This window comes from Molothrus ater, chromosome 1, assembly GCF_012460135.2.
Source record: "Molothrus ater isolate BHLD 08-10-18 breed brown headed cowbird chromosome 1, BPBGC_Mater_1.1, whole genome shotgun sequence".
Taxonomy (NCBI): Eukaryota; Metazoa; Chordata; class Aves; order Passeriformes; family Icteridae; genus Molothrus; species Molothrus ater.
The window spans coordinates 63,817,363-63,843,944 of NC_050478.2; the positions used below are offsets into that span (position 1 = coordinate 63,817,363).

Sequence of the window (26,582 nt, forward strand, 5' to 3'; positions counted from 1 at the left end):
AGATTGATAGGTTCCCATGTCCGTCATTTGTTCTCCTCCCCCCGCCCCTGGTTGTTTCTGAGATTCTGTAAATTAAGGTGCCATCGTTTTTATTCGTATTTCTTGTCTAGAAGCATGTAAGTCAATGGAGGGGAGAGTACCACCTTGTTCTGTAGTAGAATTCAAATGATGCATTTAAATAATGATAAGCTGTAACTTTTGATGTATCTCACTTTTCATGGCATCTGTCTAGATTGGGGAGGTTGATGTTCTGGGTCAGCTGAAGCTGATCCAAAGACAGATCCTTGTGCATGATTTTCCTCCATTGAGTGGAATGCAGCACATAAAAAACTTGCCAAGAAATACTTTTAGAGAATTCTCTCTTATCTGCTGAGAGAGGGATGTAGAGGAAGAGCTACCTTGACTTTTTGCTTGTTCCCTATGACCCAGGGAACGTCATGGCCACTGTGGTGGGCAATGACACCACAGATCATCTCTGCTGCATTTGGCTTGTAGAAGATGATACAGGTCATTATCCTTCTTTTCCTTCTTCCCCTGCCCCCTTTCTGGTTTTCCCCCTAAAAACCTCCTTTCTTCAGGGAAATGATTGTGTTGCAGTGTGATTTCCTGTTTCACCTATCCCATCCCGCTCAGGTGTGCCAACCTTTCCCATCCCCCTTTTGCCCTCCTGCCTAAGAGCTGTCCATCAATCTTAACATTCCAGCAGAGCATTGTGTGGTTGGCAGATGCTCCTCAGGTCTGGGCTCATTGGCCTGTCCAAGTGTCTGTATCCCTGAGCCTTCCTCTCCTCACACCTGGTTGGCCCTCACCTGTCCCTTCCCTCCCCCTGTCCCTGGGGCTTAAAAGGAGACGAGACCATGTGGCCGGGTTGTCTGTCTGGAGCTGTTACCGCATTCAGAGGTCCACCATGCTGCAATAAAACTCTGGATTAAAGACTCCATGACAGACCCCCCTTCTTTTCTCTTCACTGCTGCTTCAACCTTTTCCACCAAAGGTAAACTGAGTTCCTACTATGCCTGGATTTGTTCCGAGTGCCCAGCTGCAGCACCCAGCTGGCCAAAGGTATGTCTGGGGTGAAAACACCACAGCTGCCGCCTTTGGTCCAGCAGCGAGGCCAGAAGAAGCCAGGCACCCCCACACCCAGAAACATCGGGGACTAATATTTAATATATGATTGTATGTAATAATTGTCTGCTGAATCATTCTAAAGGAGCTGCTCAGTAAAACTGAGTAGTCATTAATTTAACACTCCAGTGCTGAGCGAATGTGTGAGCTACAATGGCTACTTTGCTTTGCATCTGCACTTCGAGGGTGTTGACATTCCACTGGTTTCTTTTGGATTTAGGAAACCTTCCTTAAACCTGAAATGGTCTGAAACTCTGAATTTTCTCAGAACCATATTTTGTGGGTATTATGGTGTTTGGATCGCCAATTGTGGTAGCATGGGTTCCTAAATCTGGATGAGAGTTTAGTTTTGATTTTTGATTGCTTTTAAAGCTTTTCTTTGCCCTTGGGGAAGGGGAAAGGTATGTAAAATGCAGTTAATTATGACAGTTTATTATCTCATTAAATTATGAAATACCTTCTACTAAGCTTATTATAGTAATCTAAAAATCAGCTATTCATATTTCTGATGTTTGTCTCCAATCATGGCTTTTCACTGCAGATAACATGCATATGTATATGTGCATGTGTGTGTGCATGTATATGCATGTATAAAACATTGAATAAGTAAAACGTACCTATATAGTTTAATTTTATGTAGCTTAAAGCATTGTTAACCACATCCGTCATGTCAGACTGTCTAAGGTCACTCAATGGCTATGAAGAGGGGTACTGTTAGTGACCCAGTTATTTCTAGTGCAGCTTCTGATCTTGCAGATTTATGTAACAATGATGCATGGAAGTGCTGGAACACATTTGAAGCTGCCTGGCCATAAGGAGTCCCTTGTGGGTAGGGAGAGAGCCCAGGTGAATGCACAAAAATGTAGATTAGCATGTTTGGCAAAATTCTTACTTAGATTTTGAACCCTGTATTATATCAGGGATGTCTCTGTTTGGTATGGTTTTAATACTGCCCATAGAAAATGTGAAGTTGGAGTCATTACCTCTTCCAAAGTATAGAATTGGAATATTTGGAGATGGAATTGCAGCTTAAATTTCTTCTAAAGGCAAAATCTCCCTCTGTCTGTAGTGGGAAACCACCACAGAAAATAGCAGGTTGTGGGGTAGGTTGGCTGGAATCTGGTATAGCTTTAAAAGGGATTTTGGATTTCCTGATCCAGAATCATTCAAGTCTTAGTGGTGGTGCTTTGCTGAGATTTTTTGATGGCTTGTGTTAAAATAAATTAAGATGTAGCTTTTAAATTAATGAAGTTAAACTGGCACAAGAGGCTGTATGGACAGGCTGTCTTTTTGATTTATCTGTCAACAAGGCACTGGTTTAACCTACTCTTAACCCATAACAATCCACATGGATTTGAACTGATTTAACAAAAATTAAGTTGGGGCAGTCTTGTGTTGCCAGCAAGGCCTCAGGAGAAGCATCTCTAGTTCTGCCTTTTGGCATTGTCTTCCCTTGGTAATGGTGTGATAAAAGATGCATTTATTTTATTTGTTGACTTAATTCTCACCTTCAAGCTAATAAGATGTCCTCAGTGCTAAGGGCAGTCACTCACACAACCCGTTGTGGTTGCATTTGTTTGTTATTTTGAACAGTATCCCAAGCTACTGAGCCCATATTTAATATAATTTTAAACCAAGAAAATACTCAGGGGGTTTATGAAATCCTCCACATATTTGCTTACCTGTGGCTCAGTGGTTGGCTGGGTATGAAAAGAATTGCATGTTTTGTCAGATTTCTGCAGTTTTCTAATCAGACATATTGTGGCTGCATTGCCATTCTCTCCTTAGTCATCTGGTCCTCACAGGATTTCCATTTTATTTTTGGTCGACTTCCACTTTCCCTGAACATACCGACAGAATGTTTTAGTTTCTCAATTGTTCCTGGCCTTGCTGCCTTGATGTCTCTTGCTGCCCAAGCATTCTTTCCAATTTCACTTCTTTTGTTCTTGTTGTGGAATTTTGCATGGCACTCTCACCAATTTGCATGGCATTCTCACCAATTCCCTTGCAGGTGCCCAGCCTTTGACAACTACCTGAACTAGTGTTGGGTTTATCAAATGTTCACTGGTGGTCCCAGCTGAAGTAATTGCCAATTTCTTGCCACTCCTGTTGGGAGCACTCTTGCCTTGACCTTTTGTATGGCCATGTGGCAATTTGACCTCAAGCCCTCATTTGATTCAAGCAGGAGTGGGTGTGCACATACTGTTTTTCATAGGACTTTTTTCCTTCTGCCTGCACTCTTTTAGTCAGTGTCTTAATTTCAGCCTGGAAAAGGGATAGAAAAGTTGTTTGCCTGAGGACTGTCAGCCAGATGAGTGACCAAATACTGGCTCAAGGCAGTTTAGGAGAAGAGAAGGTGCCAGGAAGCATCCCAGGATTTTGGGGGTTTTCAGATAGATTTACTGTGCTTAGTTGTTGCTCTGGTGATTTATCACAGTCAGTGACCACACGTCAGGGGCACTTCCAGAGGAGCACAGTGCCAGCCATGGACTTTGTCCATGGAGCACCTATAAAGTACTCACTGCACTTTTATGCTGTGTCACTTTCAGTGTAGACAGCATCTGCTATGCCACCCTCTCCTTTCTATTTTAAATGTTTGTAAGCTGAGGCTTTGCTTGTGATGATACAGGGAAAAGTAGTGGGTGATCTGCTCATGGGGACAGAAGGGATGGAAATCAGACCTTTTCATTATTAAAAAAAAAAAAAAAAAAAAAAAAACAAAACCAAAACTCTTGAAAAAAACCCCAAGGTTATCAAGTAAAAAAGCCCACCCAAATTTGTCTTCCTTGCTTGTCTTGGTGGAAACTAGGCTCCTTGTTGCAGAAAGGTTGACAGTGAAAGGGACCACACTGGCATTGCTGCCAGGAACATTTTCTGTTAAAATTTTACAGTTCAGTAGCTAATATGTTTCTTAGTCAGCTTAGGGTGATCTTAATGTGAGCTGCTAGTGGAAAAGGGAGCCCTGTTCTTTCCTCTAGTGTGTTCGTGCCACCTCTTTTGTGCCAGCACCAGCACTTCTGTGCTTATGGACCCCAACCTGAAAAAGGAAAAAGCCCAACCTATAAATTAATTTTCAGCTTGACAGACTTCCTCAGCCAGCTGATTCTAGGGTCTCAGGAGCTCAAGGGCTGGCATAAGCAGGAGCGTGTGGCTGGAGGTGAAGGGAAGAACATATACCACTCCTTTTTTCTGAAGCAGCCTCTCAGACCAGTTTTAACCAAACTGAACCCACTCATTCAGGGGGGTAGGATGCAGGTGAGGCAGTGCAGCAGTTGCTGCTCCAGAAGGGTGTGGTCCCACTCCCTTTGTCCTCCCCCAGGCTGGGACTGTGCCCTCCCATTACTTCCTGGTCAGAGTGCACAATGGGATGCAGAACCAGGAGGAACACGACTTTCTCCTGCCACTATGTGCAAGCTCCTAGTTTATCTGAGTTGTATCATCAAATATCAGGTGTCCTGCTGCTCACCTACCACTGTGAATCCTAAAAGTAAAATTAAGGAGGATGTTAGGGAAAAAGCACTGATAAATCTCACTCTTCTGTGAACAAAGTCTTCTCAGAGGGACTGTATTTTTTCACTTCCTGGACAGATGTGTGGTGTGTACGCACAATTAGTGTGTGTCTGTGAGGGTTTTTTACTATGATTACCTGGTACTGAAATGAGCTCGATATGCACCATATCTTTTTACTGGAGTCTCCAGGGGCAGGGGAATGTGACACATGTGACAAGAAGCAAGAGAGTATTGAATACTTACTACTTCAGGTAAAGAAAGAAGGTCTGCAGGGAAGGTAATAGATTGTGGTGGCACAGGAATTGTTACCATAGTTTCCATTCATATCATTAGTTCCCAACTACTTCTTCTGGCATTCAGGAGGAAGAGAAAGACAGCATGCTCTGGCAGTCCAGCCAGCCCCCTCTCATGGGATTTAGCATCTATGTAAAGAAGAGGTTTGAGGTGAATGGCCCCTTTCCTTTTCAGGCCAGTTTGACTGGTAGCAGGATGTGGCATGGCTTGAAAGAAGGCATGAACAGAGTTACTGGGACAATTGACTGTGTCTGCCTGATTGACTTGCAAGAATGGGCTGTTTGACTCCTGCGGAGAAAGCCTGGAGAGGGTCGTGGTTTGCTTCCAAGAAAAACTCAATACAAAAAATTACAATGATGAAGGAAAAGAGACCAAAAAATAGAGACAGCATCTGCTAAAGTTTGTATTTTATCTTCAGAGTTATATAAGAATAGCATAGATTTAACATAATGGAATTCAGTATTATATAAGAATAGCATAGGATTAACATAATGGAATATACTGATTTTTATTTTATTTTCTTCCCCTATAGCTCTCTTGCATGATTCTGTTTAGTAATCCTTTTTGGCAAGACAGTGAATGTGACTGATGGGTGTTTCTATGCAAAAGTGATCACTTTGCTGCTTTTCAGAATAAAGTCTGTGCAGTAGATATAGGATGTCTTGTACCTCTTTTTTTTTTTTTTTTTTTTCCTTACTGTGTGTCTAAGCGTTGTAGTTTTTACAAGAGAAATGTTGAGTTTCTAGTAATAGCCAGATGGTAGAGGAGCCCTCTAAAGGCTTTCCCTGTGGGAAGTGCAGATACATGGTTTCAGGTGTGGTTAAATTGCAAGCTGCAACCTCTGCAAGAGGTTAAAAATGCCCACAACCTACTGACTTTTATCACTTCCTGCCAGTAGATGGAAAATCTTATTTGAATGTTAGGGATTAATGCAGGGCTTAATTGAACAGGAAATTTCTCAGCCATTCGGATGATGGCTAGAATGATCCATACCCTGTTATTTCTGACATTTCTGCCAGAAGTAATCTGTGGCTTTCTGGCTAGTGCAAGTTGCTTTTAGGGCGAAGGTGAGCGATTGCTGGAGTTGAGGTACGCGTGTTTTTCTGAGATTGGAAAACAAGAATGAAATGGTCTGTAAAACACTTTTTTTTTTAAAGCACAATTGCAGAGAAAAGGCTGCTCAAAGTGAAAAAAGAATTTTCCTTCAGTCGTATGGCTTTGATCTTGCATCCTCTTGAGTTTTAGCAGCTGGTCAAATTACTAGGGAGGGAGCTGCTGCTATGTTTGGTATTATTTGGTTTATCATAGGGAACAAAGAGCAGCTCTGAATTGATCAGAGACCAGGGGTTTGGGTAGTGCTCAGGCATCTCATGAGCAAGGAAGTGGGAAGCTCTGTCATCTGAACCGTGCTGGTTTTGTTTAATGCCTCCTGCTTGGGAACTGGGAAGTGAACAGGTTTTGCAGATGTCCCTCAGATGTCTGAGGACACCGAAAATAATACTAGAATAATATTGAAGCTGCACAGTGTGTTGTGCTAGAAGTAATTTTGACCTCTCTGTAATTAAATAGGGGGCAGTGCTCAAGTTTGCTCAAAATGAACAGGTTTTAACATTCTACAGGCTGTCTTCCATAGGGTGGGAAATCTTTTTGTAGGGGTCAAAAGCACTTTTGAAAAGAATCCAATCCATTTGTTTTTTTACCAAACCTGCATTGGTAATAAACAATAACAAATTTAACAAAGTTGCCCACAATTCCATGCAGACAGCAGCAGAGAAGTGAAGTGGACCATTTTGTGCCCCTGGGCTTTCCCATACTGGCTTTGCCTCAATATCAGAAGACTTCTGAGGTTGCTTCATTCTTCCACCTTCAGTGAGTGCTGGCAGCAGGACCATGACAGGTTCCTTGCCAGTAGGTGGAGACTGTGCGAGTGAACTGGAAATTCATCCTCCTTCCAGTGAGGAAGGTGTCTATTAGCATGGAGTTCAACCTTGTTTACTTCCAGCACAAGGGACAGGGTTTAATGTGAAAAAATAACTTTGTTCTTGTGGTTTTCTTCTTGAAAAGAAGTTTGTAGACATAGTACACGCTCAGACATCTGGTAGTGATTATTAAAAAGCAAGCAAATGTAAATAGTTCCTTAATTCTTTTTTTTTTTTTTTTTTTTTTTTTTTTTTTTTTTCTGCTGTGGTTTTGAATTTTAACTTTGTAGCATGTGGTGATGCTCTTCTGTGCAGCAGCACAGCATAAAATGGCAGACCTGTACTCCTTGGTGATGTTCTTGCTTTCTGGTATGGCATGGTGGTTTTGGCTCAAGCTGAAAAGTAGGAATCTTGGGTCACACTGCTAGAATAGAGGGGCAGCCCTCATTTCTGGATGCAGGAACTGGAAACTCTAGTCTCCATTTGCCAAGTACTTTTGTAGGTAGCTGTGCTCAGCTGTGCTTGGTAGGCAGCTTGCTGAGCGCTCTGGTGAAGAGAACCAAGTAGCAGCCTGAGATGAGGAATGCTGCAGAAGAGGAATGCCTCCAGAACATGGGTGCAGGAGCTGAAGTAAGCTGTGTGCAGGTGGGAGTAGTCAGAAGTTGTTGTATCTTTTATGGTACTGCTGAAGTCAGTGCTCATCAGCTGGTGCTTGGTACTGTTTCACACCAGTGCAGTGACTCCCACCACAGCTTAGTCCCAAAGAGTCAAGTATCATAAGCTAGGGTGCAATCTCTGTAACATGCATAGCCCAAAGAGCAGCAGGGAAAGAGATGTATCCAGGACACAGCCTCCTCCAAAATGGACTTCTGGAATACATTCCTGTTCCTTCTGAATGAGGCTGGTTTTGCATTACTGTGCACCTTTGTATCTTCTGTGGGCATATCTGAGCTGGCTCAGCCGAATGTTGTTGGCTGTGGTGTTGAGGGTGTCAGCAATAACCAGGACTTTAGGAGGAGCATCTGTAGGACTCACAGTCTGCAGCATTGTTGTTAGATTGATTTCCATGTAGACTGATGAATTTGAAGGCTTTATGCAATGTGCAATATGGTACAGTGTAGACACAGCTGGAGTACAACTTGGAGCAGTCAAAGGTTGAAGTACCAGTGCTTATGTTCTTGGACTAGAAATGAAGCTGCTCCAGAATGGGAATTTTTAAGAACTGTTGCAGGACAAAGGAAGGGTGGCACCACCTGTCTCCAGTATTCAGAAGGATCTCTTCTGCCATCTATTGCCATGTACAGCTCACCACATGTCTGTATGGAGAGGAAAACTTTTTGTCTAATCTCAGGTGTTATAACCTTGGAGAAAGTAGATTTAAAAGAGTAATTTTCTTTCTGTTTGTCCAGATCCCCCACTTACTTATAGAGGAATAAGGCTTTGGCCCTGGATTTATGGAGAAGTCTGTAGGACAGTTGCTATAGTGTGATCTGAAGGCTGTAAGAAAACTGCTTCTTGGGAGCTTTATTCAGCTGCCATATCCTCATTTGATCACACTCCCACTGCTGCTTCTCTCTGGACAGCACCTAATAAACCCTCCTGTACCTGCCACAGCGACTGGCACATGAGACAGGTGGAAGGGTTTGAGTATTTGATGGTCATTAATGTATTTCAATCTAAATCAGCCTTTATCCAGCTGCTAGAGTCTGAGCTTGAAGTATGCCATTGTTGAGATATTTGAAGGTGGATGTGTGGTTTTGTAATTGTGCTGTGCGGGAGTTGCAACTTGGTAAGTCAAAGTTAAGTTTTGGTTTATGCACGATGAGAGGTTGTGACCCTGCCTGCAGTGCTGCAGTGATGGAAATTGTGTGCAATAAGCATGGACTGTTCTTGCATCAAGTGCAATTAAAACCAGTTGCAGCAATAAGGTGACAGGGGACCCATTCTTCTGCAACATTGACTAATTATGCTTTTGGTTTTTTGGATCATTTCTTGTTCCTCTTTGCTTCCCTGTATCCTGAAGTCCATGAAGGGCACTCAAGTTCACACTGGGAAATCTTACTGCTACATAAAAGTAGTGTCGAAATTCCCGGAGCACTGTGGATGAGCAAAAACCCAGGGCATTTAGTGGCCAGTGTGATTTAGCCCTCTCAAGGTTATCTAGACCACTGAAACGCCTGCACTTACTGGATCCACAGGTGAAACCTGAACACAATGTTAGTTTTCTACAGCTTCTTCTATAAACTGTCCAGTATGGGCCTCAGCCTAGCAGGCAAGGTGTCCATACCTATGCCATCGTGACTGCTTATATAGGCAATGTGGAGTATGTACAAGGCTCATTTATGGTGGCTGGAGTTGTCCAGTTCCTCCTAACACAGTTAAAGTGGTGGGGGATGGTAACTGTGCCCAGCAGCTTTTAAGGACTCCCACTTTGGCCAGTGCTATCTTTTGTGTTGTTTAAACAGCCAGCTGTTTCCCCTAGTAGGTATAAGTGTCTCTGCTAAACTGCATGACATGAGGAGGGTTTGGAGACTGCAAGTACCTTCTTGTAATCAGTGAGCATTGCCAGGAAAAACAGGCGGTTCCAGAATTAATGATAACTGGAGCAGTTTTTAGGAAAAAAAGTTTGTGTCTAACTGTACTTTGAACTAGTCACGAAGCATATGGGTTAGCTCAATTATTGTTCATTAAATGTCATTCCCAAACACCTTTCTGTTGTTAACAGGAGAGGAGGTTCTCAGAAACCGTTTCCCATTTAACAAAACACACACACACCAAAAAAAAAAATCTCAAAGGAAAATGTGCGTTCATTCATTGTGGCTAAAGTTTTAGAGTAAGAAGTGTTTTTTAAAGGAACATGCCCTGTTTGGCTTCACAATCAAGGACTGAATGGACTTAATAGTGTGCTTTCATTGGATCGCTTGAAGATTTAAATCTGGTATAAAATTGTGTTGTTAATTTAGGCCCAATTTTGATTTGCTGGCCCACAGAAAGTAAAAAAGATTGAGTGAATAAAGGTCTTAGTAAAAACAGCTTCTGAAAATTGTTGCATTCAACCTTTCTGCAATGTTTAATTTACAGAAAAGTAGCCCAGATTCTTTTAATCATATGACAGGGTTAAGAATTACACTCTTACCTGGTAGTACCAGGTCTAGGTTGTGTCTCAGGTTACATTATCTTGTGAATTATTTTGAAGGAGCCATATCTGAGAGTGATCCCATGCTTTGCAATAGTTAGCTGCACTTGATATCTGCATGGATGGGAGCAACCAGGTCTCTTAATTTCTAGTCCCTTCCTGGCACAAACCGATGTAGGGACACAGATACTTGACTGAATCTCCATTTCCTCTACTGCAGATTTGCTGGCAGTGGCAATGGAGTCGTGTTATCAAATGGGCAACAGATACCACTGATATAGGTAGAAGATGCTATCCCAGTAGCTTTGGGGCATGTGGGAGAGGAAATGCAATTCAAAGGACTCCTTCACACGCTGGCTTTCTTGCTCTTGGTGTGGTGCTGTTGACTGACCTGACAGGATAGCTTGGGATACAGTGGTGGCAGAGATATGTGAGTACATATAGAAACACTGCCTAGTGCCACCAGAGCCAACATGTGCACTCAGGTGTGCTCCAGGGACAGCCAACAAGATCTTGTGTTCTGTGGGGAATTTTTTTTCCCCACCTCATATTTTTGATTATCCATCACAGTTTGGGGAAAAAATAATATGTTTCATATAAGTTTTGGCATTATTGCCGTAGAAAACTTGTCGACGTTTGGGGCCCTGTTCACATGAACTGGTGGTCTTCTAGAAGATCACTGTTGGACTTACTCTGAGGATTGAAAGGGTAGAATGTAGCTTAGCCATGCTTCCTGCTGGCACAAGATTTCTTTTTTGTCCCATGAAGAATGATACCTCCAGCAACAAGTTTTGCATACTCATCTTGGGCTTGCCTAGAAGTGCCTATAACATGGTCGACTTTGAGGTGGAAATTACACACTTGATAATCATCTGATTTCCAGCAGACACCTGGCTGTTAAAGCCTAAATTACTTATTTATTTTATTTTTAAATGAGGGCAGAACATTTCTGCAGCCTGTCACATTCAAGTTTACCTTACTGAGCAAAGCTGCACGCACAAGTGAATTTTTCTGTACAGACGTGCTGTGTGCCAGAGCGAGTGCCACGTTGTATGGTGCAGTTACACAATTGACATACTTGGTTTATCACCTCCAATGAGACCAAAAGATGGTGCACTTCAGACCTCATCGAGATCAGGGGCACAGAGCCAAGCAAACGTCAGAGATAAGGTTTTCACCATGCCAGCAAAATGTCACAGCAAGGAAGTAAATAACCCAGGTATTCAGCAGAGGGGAAGCTATAATGATGTTAGCATGGACAAAATCTGTGAGGTAGAGTGCCTAGCCATGCCAGAGCCTTCCTTTAATTGTTAAGTGAAAAGCACACTGCAGTGAGAAGGAAAATGGGAATTAGTCACAAAACTGTACCGCTCAAGCAGCTGCTTCACCTATGGTTCCTATAGTGTTTGGAAACCTAGCTCCTTGTCCTGCTGTTATCAAGAAAAGGTTATATCAGGCTACAGAAAAGCAGGAAAAGACAAAAGCAAAAGTGGAGTTCAAGGAGTAAGTGAAAGGTAATGAGACCAAGCAGTAAGGACATATGGTAACACATACTAAGCAGGAAGCTTGGTGGAAACCTGCAGATTGCTGGAGATTAGAGAACATTTGCAGAAGATTGTTTTGCAAATCTCTTCCCAGTTGAGATGCTTAGGCATGAGAACAGCCTCTCAAACCCAGAATTTTCTATAAATAGATTAGTATGCATGCAAATATATTACAAATCTGTGTGTATTTGGTTTTGTGTGTGTTTTATCATACTTATGCTTTGTTTTCACTTAGGAGTTATGGAGTAATAAAGTGAAAAGAGTAAGATTTTTGTATTCATGTACAACAAAATCTCACATACTAATAGTTTAATACTTGATTTGTGGCTAGCACAACATGCACTGTTATCTAGAATGTTAATGTTTACTAAATTTAACGTAGACTGCTATTACTAGCCTGACCTTTGCTTTGTGAAGAAAAGACTGCCTTTGTGTATTAAGTCTTTTTTTCCTAAATGTGAATTTTTTTACAAGCTAAAGGAATGGTGCTAGGATATGCTTTTTTAAAAAGACATTCTGAAGCACTTTTAGTTAACACAAACTGTAGTGTTTTAATTACAAAGAATGCAATTTGCTTAAAATGTTCTACTAAAAATGAGTTCTCCTCTAAAAAAGCTTCAAAAAGTATATTATGTGTCAGGAGAGAAAGGTTTTGTAGCCTGACTTTTTGCAATCAGGATATTTTTGTTGTGGTGTTTTAGTCTCTGGCTGAAATATACTTTCTTAGACCTAAACAGTCAGTTCAGTAGAAGAGAAGCATACCCAAAGGAGGTGACACTTCCTCAGGCTGAGGCTTTTTTGAACTTTGCGTCATAGGTATGTGTTTAAAGTCTCTCAAAAGAAGTAGAAGTAAAATAATCTCTTCTGTTGAGAGAAAGTGGTTTACTGTTTATTTTTACGTAGTCTGGGTATTTCTGGCTGCATGTTGGGTGTTTGCATGACGTTTAGATGTGGGATTATTTTAAGTTCTTTCCTCATCCTTTTCCGTCTTACGAAGTTTTTTCTGTTTGCATATTTATGAGCCTTACTTAGTGTGTACCCTTTCAATGAGGACAAAGTGAGCAATTTATTTTGAGGACGGAAACAGGATTTTTTTTGTTCTTTCTGCCGCTCATGCCAATCTGTCTGTTGTTGCCAAATGCATGCTAAATAGGTCATTCCAGCAGAAATCCTTGCATTAGGAAGCAAAGAGTTGGTGGTGTTAGGCATTTAAACACTCATGGATTCATTTATGTTGGAAAAGACCTTTAAAATCATTGACTCCAACCATAAACCCAGGACTGCCAAGTCTACCTGTGTCCTTAAGTGCCACATCCATGTGTCTTTTTAAATACCTCCAGGGATGGGGACTCAATCACTTCTCTGGGCAGACTATTCCAATGCTTTGCAGCCCTTTCTGTAAAGAAACTTTTCCTAATACCCAATCTAAATATCTGCCTGCAAAACATGAGACCTTTACCTCCGGTCCTGTCACTTGTTATGTGGGAGAAGAGACTGACCCCCATCTGGCTACACCTTCCATTCAGGTGACTGTGGAGAGCAATGGGATTCCCCTTGAGCCTCCTTTTCTCCAGGCTAAACACCCCCAGCTGTCTCACTCACTTCTCACAGGGCTTGTGCTTCTGACCCTTCACCACCTCTATGTCCATCAACACCACCTCAATGTCTTTCTCATGGCAAGGAACCCAAAACTGAACGCAGCATTTGAGGTGTGGCCCCATCAGTGCTGAGTACAGGAGGAGAATCACTGCCTTTGTCCTGCTGGCTACACTGTTTCTTTCTAAATGTTAGATAGGTGCCATCATACACACACGGTGTCTTTCTTAACACTTTTATCATTTCTGTTCTTCCTTGTTCAGAAGTGGTGTGTGAGTATGACCTGATACACTTCGTCTAATGTAATTGTAGTGAAGAAGGAGGGTACAATCCTTCTTTGGCAGTAGCTTCACACCTGGATTGGATTAAGTGTAATGTGAAACCATACCTGAAATAATTGGTTTTATGCTGCTAGAGGTTTTCATGGGGACATACAAGTTTATTAAGGTGCAAACATGCCTTCACAAGGAAACAGTTTTAGTTGCTGCCAATGTTTTTTCTTTGCTGGCCCACCTTTGAAACTGGTCATATTTACATAAATCTGAAGCAATGGCTAATTAAGAACGTGTCTTTTGCTTTCGTAATCATGATTCCTCATCCCTGTATGCTGTAGCTACAGAATAGTTTATTTCTTGCTCACAGCTCACTCTGTATGTACTCTCAGGCACTGAAGTAGAAGCCTGTGGAGCACACATATCCAGGCGGGGAACAGTACTTCTTGCAGAAACCTAAAGGATGCTGCAGTCATAAAAGAGTTCTTTCATTTACTGGTGTTCATAAATTGAATCAGTGATATTTACACCCTGTAACTGCTTGTGGTTTTAATAAAAGATGGATATTTCATAAGGGGGCCTGGTTTTGTGTCACTGGTGAAGTCAAACTGAGCAGATGGAAGTAACAGCCGTCTTTCCTCTCTGGGAGGAGAAGCATCTCAGGAACATCTGACCATATAGCAACAAGTCTCCACAGCCTCCCCGGGAGAAGCAGCAAAAGTTCATGGTTGTAAGTGGAGGGAATACCTGGAATTTTCTCTATCCTTGCTGAAATCAGGGGCCCCCATGGGTATGAAGAGCCTGTGATGCTGCCAGGCCAGGCTCTGTGCCCCACGGGGACTTTTTTGTCCCAGAAAAGAATGGTAGCAGACAGTGTACTTTCAAAAAGAGAACCAAAAGTACTTTAGGTTCCCTAATTCATTTCACATCTATGCCAAACTTGCAGTCATTCTCTAATCCTGTTTCAGTGCTCTGGGGACTGATAATAGGGATACTGCAAACCAGCATGGATGATTCTCTTGCTGCAAAGGGATAATTTTGAATCATAAAACAGGCTTAATCTTTACTTTGTGGCGTGGTGGGTGGTGGTACTCCTTGCTTATCACTGATCACATGAGATTTGAGCAGGTACAGAGATGCAGAGAGTGGGTGGGTTTATGTTTTTAACAGCCTGGCTGATGAAGCACATCAATGGGAAAAAATTGCTGTGCAGAAAGCCAGGATGCTCACTAACCTTTATAGTCTGCTTTTTGCCGAGAGAGCATATGTTTTGTGCAGAACAGGAGCCAACACAAAGCATTTTTCTCTGGCTGCATGTATGGTTTTGGTGATAGAAATGTAGTTGCTTGAAATTAAAATACCATTCATCCTGCACAGGAGTCCTTAGTCTGCTTGAAGAGATGGGGCTTTGCAAAGCAATCTGAGTAATTTTTTGGAGATACAGGCATATCTATACAAGACCTTAATCCTGGAAAGATAATTGTTCATAGATATGAGGAAATATATGTGCTAAATAGTATTTTAGTTCCAGTTCACAAATTATAAGCACCATGATAAAAAAAAAAAAATTGTAAACACCAGCTTATTTTTGCCATGGAGGAGATTAAAAACCACAGTAGAAATGGCTGGTATGTTCAGGGCAGTGGGTGTTGGATAGTGAGGACAAGGACAATTTTAAGCATAGTTTAGGGAGAAAACTGCTGAATGTTACTTTGGCTCTTTGTTGTCATTAGGGGACGTGTTTGTTGTAACAAACCTCTTGTTACCCAAAGATTTAAGGTTAATACCTGTGAAAAACAAGAGGTTTGCCAATTATGTTTTACATCCCTACCAAACGATAACTGTGCTTTCCTTAAGTCCCAGCAGTCGAGGCTGCCATGGAGCGACAAGACCTGGGCTTCCCTTCAGTGTTATTTAATATGTTTCACTTTGACATTATGTAAATACTCTGCTATTAGGGAATAAAATGACATAAAATTGCATCCTTTCTCAACAAGGTTTTAAGTTCTTTCTGTAGCTTCTCTCCTTTGTGAAGCTGTAATAAAGATCACAATTAGAATCCCAGTTGCTTAAGTGAGAAATTAACATGTTCTTATGTGGGGAACTGAGCCAGGCTCCCAGCGAGACCCCCTCCGGGTATCTGTCCTGCCCCAAAATGCTTTCCCTAATACCAATTTACGTTCTAGACATATTAAAGAAAATCATATTCATTGCTACATAGCAGTTAATCAGAGCCTTCAGAAAGGCTTGAAATAATTTGCAGCCAAGTGCCAAAATCACCTGCAGCCGCTCATTTCCTGCAGCCGTATCTGGGCATGTTTTAAAACTAATCAGAGAGTGTCAGTCCATTGCCCACTACCAAGACTGAACAAATTCATTCCACACATGTCCTTCAATCTTACAAATTTATCCCAAATCCTGCTTAACCCCACTGCTGACCTCCTTGCTTACTGTCTTCTGGGCTGTGGCCAAGCAAACAAAAATCTAATGGTTTTGACCTGATGTTTTCTCTGTCAAAAATATTTTCTCCTAGAGGTTTTATTTTTTAGAACTCAGCACAAATATATATATAATACCTTATCTATTAATATATATTTTACTATAAAAATAAGATTCTAGCAGATTGGAATAAATTAAAACCTTAATGGGGCTAAAATAAACCTAATTTGTAATTTAATTAAAAACAGAAAGCAATGAGCACTAACACTTAACAAAAAAAAAAAGGCATTTTCATGGTGCAAAATACAGATTTAATTTCCAAATAAGTGAATGGTAAACTGTAATTGTATCATGTGCAAGAAGACACTCAGAACATATGAAACAGTAGTCACAGATTTTGCAGTCAAGATGTTCCCTTTCTGGTTTTCCAAATTGTAGCAGAAGATACCAAAGGGTAAAACAAATAAAATACTGTCTTCATTATTGACCCAGTTAGGGATTTGGTATTGGTGGGAGATGGATTCAGATCTTGATCTCTCTCTCTTTGTCTCTCTCTCTATCCTATATGGGTTTTTTTTATGCTTTCACACATCCAGCAAGTTCTGCCTAACATGCTTCTGATGTGCTCTTGTTTCCACAGGCCAAGGCTGCAAGCACAAAGGAAATTTGCTCAGTCCCAGCCAAACAGTCCCAGCACAACTCCAATAAAGATAGTGGAGCCATTGTTACCCCCTCCTGCCACTCAGATTTCTGACCTCTCCAAAAGGAAGCCCAAGACAGAAGATTTTCTCACTTTCCTCTGTCTTCGAGGTAGGTACCTGGCAGCAGTGCTGGGGCACAGTCTCATTCACAGAAGGAGCTGTAGCACTGCACACCTAGCAGCAGCCAGACAAATGTACTGGAGCTGCACTTGAAGGTATTGTGTGCATTTCAGCTCTCAGCAATTTGACTGTATCTGCAGCAGGAGCATTCAAGTTCATGGTTCTAAAGATCATAAAATGAGGCTGGTAATAGTGCAAAAAGACATTTCTTTTATGCTTGGCTCTCTGTTACCCTGAATGGGTTTTTGTCTGGCTCTTTTAAGTCCTCCCTATCCTCCTTTGTTTTGTCTGACTATAAACTGGAGAAGTGCTTAACTTACCTGAGTACTTGTTCCTGCAAGAGGAGAAAATCTGCTTGGAAATTCCCCTTGTCTACCTCCTCACTGTCCTTTATTGTTCAATCTGAGTGAGGCTTTTCATCTGACAGTGGGTGGAGGGCCATTGTTCTTGTCTGCCTCAGGAGCTGGATTGTTCCTGTGGTGATAATTAAAACAGGTGAGCTCCTCCTCTCAGCAATCCAAGTACAAAGGAGGCATCTGAAATTGTGGAGTGAAATACTTGAATTACTTCACAGTAACAGGTGCTCGAGCCTGGTTGGAGCTGTGTGGTGTGTCAGGGATCCATGGGCTGTGTGTGTGCAAGCCTGCATGCCAGACTTGGGGGGGCCTGAGCATGAGGTACTGACTAGATTAAGCTAGAGAAGAGGATGTTACTTGAGTGGTCATTTTTCTTAAGACTTTCCATAGCTCCATGTCCCAAGTCATGTGCTGAAAATAGCATCTTTCAGTTTAATCCCCCAGTTGTCATATTGTCTCGTGCTGTGTGTTTCTGGACAGGTGCATCCCCTGTCTCATTAGTTAGCCATAGCTGCATCCTCTGTGCTGGAATGGTGCCTCATGCTGTTGTTTTGTCCCATTACCTGCTGAAAGGGTGTGCATTTGTTACAGATAGAGCTTGTCTGAAAAAGTCTTACCTGATGGGTTGAATCTTTCAGAGCTTGAGTTCCCCTTTCTTAGGTGGACAGCAGTGAACAACACCACCCATAGCTTCCTGCTGAGGCTTTCTCACCTTAATACAGTGTGGTTTGATTTATTTTTTCTTTTCTTCTGTAAGATTTTAGGCTAGTGGTACCTTCAGACTGGTTGCTAATTTATCCATCTTATTTCACATCCAATATGGAGCCTCCATCCTGTTGGGACCTCTGGTAAAGTGGGTGGGTGGAGGGGATAGCAGAGGGTGATTTGCTAGCTTTTGTGTTTATTTAAAGGATGGAGAGGAGCAGAATCTAATGGAGTTTAAAGTGGCATAACGGTCCTCTGAAATGTAATCTGTGGAAATGTATTTCTAATTTAGTGTGCTGTGAGGTTGATCAGTCTGTTGGCAGCGTGTCACTGCTGTGATCTGGGCCAACTGCCACAGTTGTTGGTGGGAAGAGTCAGATGGGGGTTCTGTGTGTCTGTGTGTCTGTGTGTGAGCACACATGGCTGCATTCACACACTTGTTTCCACTGCTTGCTAACTAAGCATGTGCTATTTATAGCTTTGAAGGCACTTGCACTTATAGAAAGGCAACCTTTGTGGGGGTGTCACTTATCTCCACTTTTATTTCCTACTCTCTTAGCATTCTCTCTGTGTTCTGGTTTAACAATGCAAATGGGAAGCACGGGTACTTTAGTCCTATTCCAGTGCTTCATATTGTTGGGTTTTTTATTTTTTTATTTTTTATTTAAATCAATGGGTGTTTAGCTCTTGCACCTGTAATTTTCTCCTTTGTTATTCATCTGTGGCATAATTGATGTTTTGTACTGTCAATTAAGAACTTGCAATTCATTCCTAATTTCTTCAGTATGCAGGAGTACTCGAACATTTCTGACAACACGTGCATTCAGACAGCAAGATCACAATTACAATTATGTTAAAAACCACGAGGGAGAGTCTGCTCTGAGTGCCACACATGGCATGTTCTTGGTCTGCTTAAACCGTCTGAAGAAAAACTGTGAAAGGGAAAGCTGTCGGCTTTGTGTTTCAGCACCCCCACAAGCTTATTACTGCATCACCCCTGTATAAAACATGAAAAGAGCCAGTTCAAAAGAGGCAGGAGAATCTTCTTGGACACCTGCTCCCTGGATGCTTCTCTGTGGAGGAGCAGGAGAGTGCTGTGGCTTGGAGGGAGGAGTGGGTTGTTCAGACCTGTATTAGCATGGTTCTGGCTTCTGTGCCTGAACTGCTGTGTCCTTCAAGAGGTCCTGGCTGCCTCAGGTTGTGCCCATTTGGCCTCTGGGAATGTTTAGCTCCAGGTGGTTGTCTCTTTCAATGTGTCCATTTCAAAACCAGGAGATGGAAGCTAGTTGTTAATATGCTGGTAGGGAGTTCGTGTAGCACCGTGCTGGTACATCCAGCTCCAGAAAGGTCCCACAGGTGACTCTCCAGGGCACTGGCGGGCTTAGTTTGGTGCTACTCTTCTGGTGCTGCCTAGTGAGCCTGGAGAGGGAAGAGCCAGCGGCTTATTATAAGAGCCTGCATAGGCAAGGAAGACTTGGGATTTTTTTGGAAGGAGTTATTTTGATTTGGAACCTCCATGCTATTATTTTTCTTGCAGTGTTGAGGGTTTCAGAATTGTTTGCATGGTGTGACCAAGTGGTTGTTCTGACTTCTGTCTGGCTGTATGTGCTCACCTTGGCTCTTTGTGCTTTTACCATGAAATGCAACATGCAATTGCATGGAAAAAAGAGCACACTTAGAGGTTTGAAGATCAGCACTTTGAAAATCTTAAGTGTAGTAGTGATAAGATCCAGGACAGTAAATGCTTATGTTTTTTTAAGTTAAAAAAACAAAAAAACCAAAAAAACTCCATCAAAATGATCTGGTGATATAATCCTTAGATTCATGATCAAAGCCTTTTTTTGGACAAAAGAGTCTTTCCCAGGATTGGTGGGAATGCAGCTCGGTGGTCTTCTCTGCCCTTGTACCACCATACCCAGCAGTAGTGTCAGAAGCACAGAGCAAATTTATCACACCATAAAATCACAAGTCACTAAGGGTGGAAAACACCTTCAAGATCACCAAGTCCAACCTTGGACTCAATTCCACCATGAATTCACATGTCAGGATGTACTTTCATTTTCTGATTTTAAACAGAGAAATTTAAGCATCCTGTCACCAATATGGCTCACTCTTGTTTTTGTGGGGTTTTATTTGAGTGGGAGCAGCTGAATTCTGTCAGTGAAGGAGCAATACTATCATGCGACAGTGTGGGAGAAAGTCCCTTGACATGCATAAGATCCCATACTTAGGAGAACAAGTCCCATTTACCTGTCCTGCTGTGTGTAAGAAAATCTAATGATTCAAATAATTTTAACTCCCCCCCACTCCATTAGCACCCTGTAATTTCAAAGGGAAATAATTTAACCAAGATGACCTGTTTGGTTTCATTATCCAGAACACAAAGGCTTTAAACATATTTTAATTAGTTTGTTTTTCAAACTCTTGATTTGATAATACACTGTACTAATTACTTCTTAAAAGGTAAGTGGAGCACAATGAACAAGCTGTAACAGTTGATGAATATCTGAGACCTGGAATACATTTCTAGACTGACCAAACTTGGCAAGGCTCCTCTGCTTTCTATTATTTTAAAATCCTCCTTTTAAAAAGGTTGGTAGTTTTTAAAAAATTTATTAAATTGTGACCTAGAATTTTCAACACAAGGAGGAGAATAGTACAGATATCTCTGAAGTGTTTGTCTGCAGTGTTCTTATCTTTAAATAGCTTCTTTGAAGGAGCCTGTATGCCCTTTGCCAGAGGCATAATTAGTATCTTTCAGCAGCATGTAGATACGAGTATGTCATCTCCATGTAGTTGTACAACAGCTCTCATTTTACTGTGTTTTCTGCTTTTGATCATATTTTTCTTAATAGCTTCTGTTACAGTGCGTTCAAGTTACCTCTGCTCTCTGTAATTATTTACAGGTTAAACTATTGTGAGTCAAATATCAGGCTAAAGGAGGAAGGAAAAACAACTCCCTGTGAGCAATAGATCTTTGGCAAAAGGTGATAACAGGGAGGCTGTGATTAGGAGAGTACATTTTAAGAAGTTTTCCCATGATCAATTTTCTAATTAAGCTGAGCCTCTGGGAGTTACATGCTAGAGAATTTCAGGGATTCCTAAATAAAAATGGTTTAATTGAGATCTCACAAATTGAGTTTTCAGGCTCTTCTCTTCTGCAAAATGTGTGATTGTTCTTTTTCTTTGAATGCTGTGCTGACTTAATAATCTGATGATTTATTACAATTGGGCAAAATCAAAACAGAAAATTTCACTATGTGAAATATTTGTCTGAAGTGTGCATGTTTGTCTGAAGTTCAGTAACTTCTAACTTTTAGTGCAGTGTGCTCTCAAACAGGCTTTTTATTCTTTTCAACACCCATATTTGGGTGGTAAAAAGGGTCAGTGGCCTTTGATCTGAGTCTTCTTTTTTGAGTCCTGATAGGAGAAGTTGACAGTTCATACCTGCAGAGATTTCCGATTGCAATGGGAGAGCCCCCAGAACCGAAATGTGGGATTTCTTAATCTTGGGGCATGTTAGAAAACAGCTGTTAATTTGCCTGTCTTTTCAGCAAGGCAAAAGGTATTGTGTGCCAGTTAGTTTGGTGTCAGCAGGCTCTGTAGTCAACGTATGCTGCTGTCCTTGGAGAGCTGCTGCCTTGCATGGGTCACTCTTGAAGCACCAGCCTTTAGCACCATGGACACTTGATCACCACATCAGAGTAGGCAGATTGAAAGCACTGCAACTTGATTAGGCTGGAAGCAAAGCAATGAAATGCTGACACTGCCCAAAAGTATGAGCTTCTTTGCAGTCTGGGTTAGTTTTTATAATTCCAAAATAATATTAAAACATGCAGACATACAATAATTTGTTTAAAATACTGGAAGAAAAAATTTTATTGATTTTGTTATTATATCATTTAGTATTTGAAAGTAAAATTTTAGAATGGATTGAAAATTCAAGAATAAACTTTAGGTTGAATTTTAAATGCACAAACCATTTAATAAAAATACGTTTGCATTTAGTAATTGTAACCTCAAAATTTCTAAGTTGTGTTTTAAAGGTAGGAGTAACATTGAAGTGTAGAATATAAGCTGTTTCTCATACATGCAACCATTTTGGCCATCTATGTAATATAAGCTACTAAGTAACTCTTATGGTGGTTTAGAACGAGAGTAATTTAATCAGTATTGGCAGGGACAAGTGGTTACACGTTCTCAGAGTGAACAACCCTTGTGTGAAGAACAGAGAGAGAAGAGACCCTGGTGACCACCACCATGGATTGTTCCTTCCCAGGGGAACAGAGTGCTGCTGGTGTGCCAAAACTCCAGACATCCAGTGGAAGGTACAATTTCATGTCAGTGTGTGCCTACTGGGAGATTTAAGAGATGGGAAGAGGTGCTGAAGTAAGATGGAGTATCCTGTGGGGAGTACTACAGCTGAGGGAAAGCTTTTTCTTGCTTTTCCAGTTTTTGGGCCCTTTCTGATGTTAATGATTCCAGTATCTACCCCTGCAAAAAGCCACAGGATGCAGTGAAAACTGATTGAAAGGGGAGACTAATCTTGAGGTTTAGCTCTTGTATTTGCCACAGATTCAGTCCGAGTCCCTCAGCAAGCTGCTTAGTATTTTGTAAAATGAGGATAAATATTTAACTCTGTATATAGGTGTCAACATAGCTGGGTATTGATTATGAATGAGCTACTGGCATAAAATCTGAGTGCTGTGATGGCATCAGCCATTCAAAGCCTCACTGCTCAGGGGGCAATGTAAAGTATTCTGGCAAAGGCAATTCCTGCTCTTCATCCCAGCCAAAAACCTCTGAGCCTGCTTCTCTAACCTGTGAATATAACATAGCTTCAGTGTTATCCAAATGACTGATTTTATGCTAGGGATAAACCTAGCAGGATCTCTTCTTGGGTATGAAACACAGCCTGGTAGCTTGTTGGGAATGTCATCACAGTGCTTTGAAACTTCCATACTAGTTTTGTTCTTGGTGGGAGGGAACATAAAGTTGAAGTGCATGGAAAGCGTTGGTTTTGAGGTTCACTGTAAAATCCAGTCAGGCTGGTGGAGTTAAACTGCTTTGAGATTGTCAGATAAGAATTGTAGATTCTTAGAAGCACTCCTTTGGTGGTTTTTTTTTTTTAATTTTGGGTACTCTGTTACTCTGGAGTGTTTTGCTAAGTTTGGAAAGTAGACCTTCTATTTATTTCCTGCAGACTTACGCATTTCCCCACTTTTGCTCTATTTCTCTAGAAAAGGAAAAATTTTCTTCAAGCTTTTGGGTTTAAGCTCTACTAGCTCGAAGAACAGACTGAGAAGAAAATGGGAGTTGCTACACTAGTCAATAAATTAAATGTAACTCCAGGTACCTTGTGATTGGAACAATGGCAGCAGAGGGAGGAGTTGGAGCTCAGTTTTATTTCTGTATTTGAGACGGCCTTTTCCTCCCTTTCGCTCAGGCACCAGGAAGCTCCCTCTGGGACTGTTCCTGCAGGTGGAGTCAGACAAGTGAAGTACAATTGCTCTTTCCTATAGAATTTATGCAGTTAGTGCTCCTTTAGCCTGGCTTGGTAAAACAGCCATAAGGTGCAGGCATAAATGACATATATTTGCATTTCAGTGATTTGGCATTGTCCTGCCAAAACATAATAAGTGGGACATATAATAAATGCGAAGCAGGCTCTAAAAGTTAAGCATTGAGATGCCAGCACATCAGGAGCATTTGAGAGGCAAGGTTTTTCCACCTGCTTACAGCCACAAAATGGGGCTGTGTGTCAGAGGAGAAGCCAAACCTCTGGATGTGGCTCACTGTGGGGCTTGGCAAGCCATGTGCTTTTTTGGGGCAGGCTGAAGTCCCACATACCTTGACCTGCCCTGTGTGTAAATCATTCTAATGTTTTAAATTGCTTTAAGATTTTTCCAAAGCACATCTGGGTTGGGTTTAATTGTTAGAAGGCAAAAAAAAAGAGGAGCTAGAGGCGGAGTTGGTGTAAATAATTCATGGAGAAGAATCCTCCAATTTTGCAGAAACCACAGCCCAAATTACAGAGAAGGCTTTTGGACTGAGATGATTTTTGTTGTGGTTGTAACATACCAGGGTTTGAATCCCGTCCAGATGAAAACATTTGGTTTGTACTTCAGTAAATACTGCAGAAGCACTGCCAGCTAATTCTGAAGAGTAATGAAATAGTATTTTTGGCAAAGCATATGCACTTTCCATACTTCTGATTCCACTCTTCAGATCCAAATTCAGAGGGTTTTTTTAACATGTTTAGCTAGTCCAAGACAAAAGTTAATGTAATTTAATGAGAAACAAAACATAACTGTAATTTAGGAGAGAGAACTACCCATTTGTCAAAAAGAAAAAAAAAGTAATAACCTCATTAGTCAAATAAAATGGCTGAAAAAGAGTATAGTTTATTCTATTAATCAGGCACTTGCTGCTGAGGTCAACACATCTGTGTGTAGAGGCTGCAAAAGCATCAATTCTGCCTACTGTTAGTAGTGAGCCTGAATTTTGCACATGCAAAGGGTGACATCTTTCCTAGAAAATTGCTAAAAGCATCACCATGACTTAAATCCCCTGTATTTTACTTTGTACTTATTCTTGTATAAGCACCAAATTATTGTAAAAGAGGACATGAAATACATTTGTCATTCTTTCATATGTGTTAGGCCACACTTAGTGTGTAGTTGTGGTAATAATTTTTTCCTATATATTTAGGCTTTCTTTTGTGTTGCTCTCACAATAGGAGGGAAAACAAAATACTCAAGAGAGAATTTCAATAATGAAACTGAAGATACTGATGAAAGCAGTTGCCAAACATACTTCAAATCTAATTTTTTAAAACAGCTGACTGTCCTCCCTTTCTGTAATAATTCATAGCTCATTGTAACCTTGATGAATAATTTTTAAAAAAACAACTCATTAATGATTTTCTCAAAATTTGCTACATGCAGTAAGTAGCATCTGATTCTAGGAGCTCTCATACTGGTGAGGAAAGGGTACCTAGGGTTAGGTTGGCTGTCCAGACTTTCTGTGTGGCTTGCAATCCCTTAGTCAGACATGCAAATTTTTTAGGCTTTCAGAATCTCACTCTGAGGTCCAGCTTTGGTGATTTGGCCTTTCCCCATGTGTTTTGGAGGAGGGGGAGAGGGCTGGGAAGTTCCCTCCAGGTTGCTGCCTGACTTTGGCCATGGCTTTTCTGCTCTCAGCTGTGAGACTTGTTAAGCAGGAAAAGGTGAGTGGCACGTGTCTGGACCAGGGCAGCAGGTTGACTGCGCTGTCAGATGGATGCCTTGCATTGAGCCAGCCTTAGCTGCAATGTCCTGTACACTTTACTGTATTTGTTATCATTTCATGTTGGTAATCCCTTCTCTATCTTCCTTCCCCCACTGGTCCCTCAGCTTGTGTCCATCTGCAAGCCTACCTCTCACCACTCACCTTTCTCCAGCCCCAGCACATCCAGGTTCCTTTCTTCTGCTCTGCTGCTGCTGCACTTCACAGCCTTTCTTACAGCTTACTCCTTCTGCCATGGCTTCTCCTTCCTTCCCAATATGTTACTTTTGCCCCATCCAGATCTTTGGTGACAGTGTATGCTTTTATGCAAATATTTCTGCAAAACAAATCAGCTGTCTTGGCAGGGAGGGGAGGGAAAGCATTTAGGAGTTGTGTGCTTAGACATCATCAGGACACAATGTAAAATGTGCAGTGCCTACATGAGATTGGAAACATACTTCATTTAATGTTTTGTTTAATAACATAAGGGATATATTACACTACACATTCAGTAAGAAAAAGAGTGCATAGAAATTTTCCAAATCTTTTCTTGAGAGCTTGTAACATTACATTACAGTTACAGTATTTATTAACGGACTTTAATTTCCTTAGTCTGGGATTTTAATCTGAATCAGTTCCCTGATCTGATTCACCACATGGCCCCACAAAAAAAAATTACACTGCCACAGTTGATGAGGTGGCACAGGTATAATAAGAAGAGGCCAGGTGGGGGTAGATGTTCTGTAGGCCATTTTTGATGCCAAGAAAAATGTCAGCCACCAATAGTCTAGATGGTTCCTTTTTCCTTGCATGAAATGTCTTCTAAATGAGTGGTAAGAAGTCAAATTTAATTTCTAGGCTGCCATCATATTTGCTGAGTGAGCAGGCTTTTCAGGCACCTGCTAATGGGGTGGTGGCAGGGTGTGTTTCTCGGGGTGGAGGGCTGCTTGTGTGCTTTCCGCAGGCTCTGGAAGGCTGCTCCCTGCTCTCCCCCTTCATCTGTTCCAGTGCCCATGGTAGCAGCTGCCTGCATGATGTGGGGGCTCCCAGCACAGAAGGAGACTTGTAAAATTCAATACAGCAATAGGCTCTCGTAACCCTCTCTCACTCACTCGCTCACTCTCTCTCTCCCTCTCAGATTTTTCTGCTGTTTTCTTGGGGATGGAAAGTGAGGAAGTGGGGAATTGTATACCTAGAGTGCTGACACCTGGCAGGCACCACCTCCCAGGCACAGATGTTGCCCTTTATTCATGGCATTGCTGCTCTTCTTTTTTGCTGTTGGTTATTATTTCCAGTGTCACTCTTTATATTACCCTTGGTAGGCTTTGAGAATCACTTTGGTGCTGTGGAGGGCAAGAGGAAGAGGAGGGATGATTGCTCATCTTTATTTACTCCTACTGCCTGGCTGGGAAATATGTGCAAGAGGGAACCAGCATAGCTGCTGCCCCATGGGTTTCTGTTGCTGAGTGTGTCCAGGAAGAGATAAATGTGCAGAATAGTGATCTGTGAATTTTACATATCAAGGAAGCCCCTACAATGCTATGTTCTGTGAATGTGTGTGTACAGATGTGTCTGCTGAACCTTCAGTTTTCCTTATTC

At 41.6% G+C, this 26,582-nt stretch overlaps 1 protein-coding gene across 1 annotated transcript in view; it reads left to right on the forward strand.

Moving 5' to 3' along the window:
• JARID2 (jumonji and AT-rich interaction domain containing 2) overlaps window positions 1-26,582 on the forward strand; it is a 211,601-nt gene that overhangs the window by 135,293 nt on the left and 49,726 nt on the right. Inside the window, exon 4 of the mRNA XM_036378686.2 lies at window positions 16,476-16,645. Within this exon, the coding sequence (XP_036234579.1) occupies window positions 16,476-16,645 (170 nt within the window). The remainder of the gene's footprint in view (window positions 1-16,475; window positions 16,646-26,582) is intronic.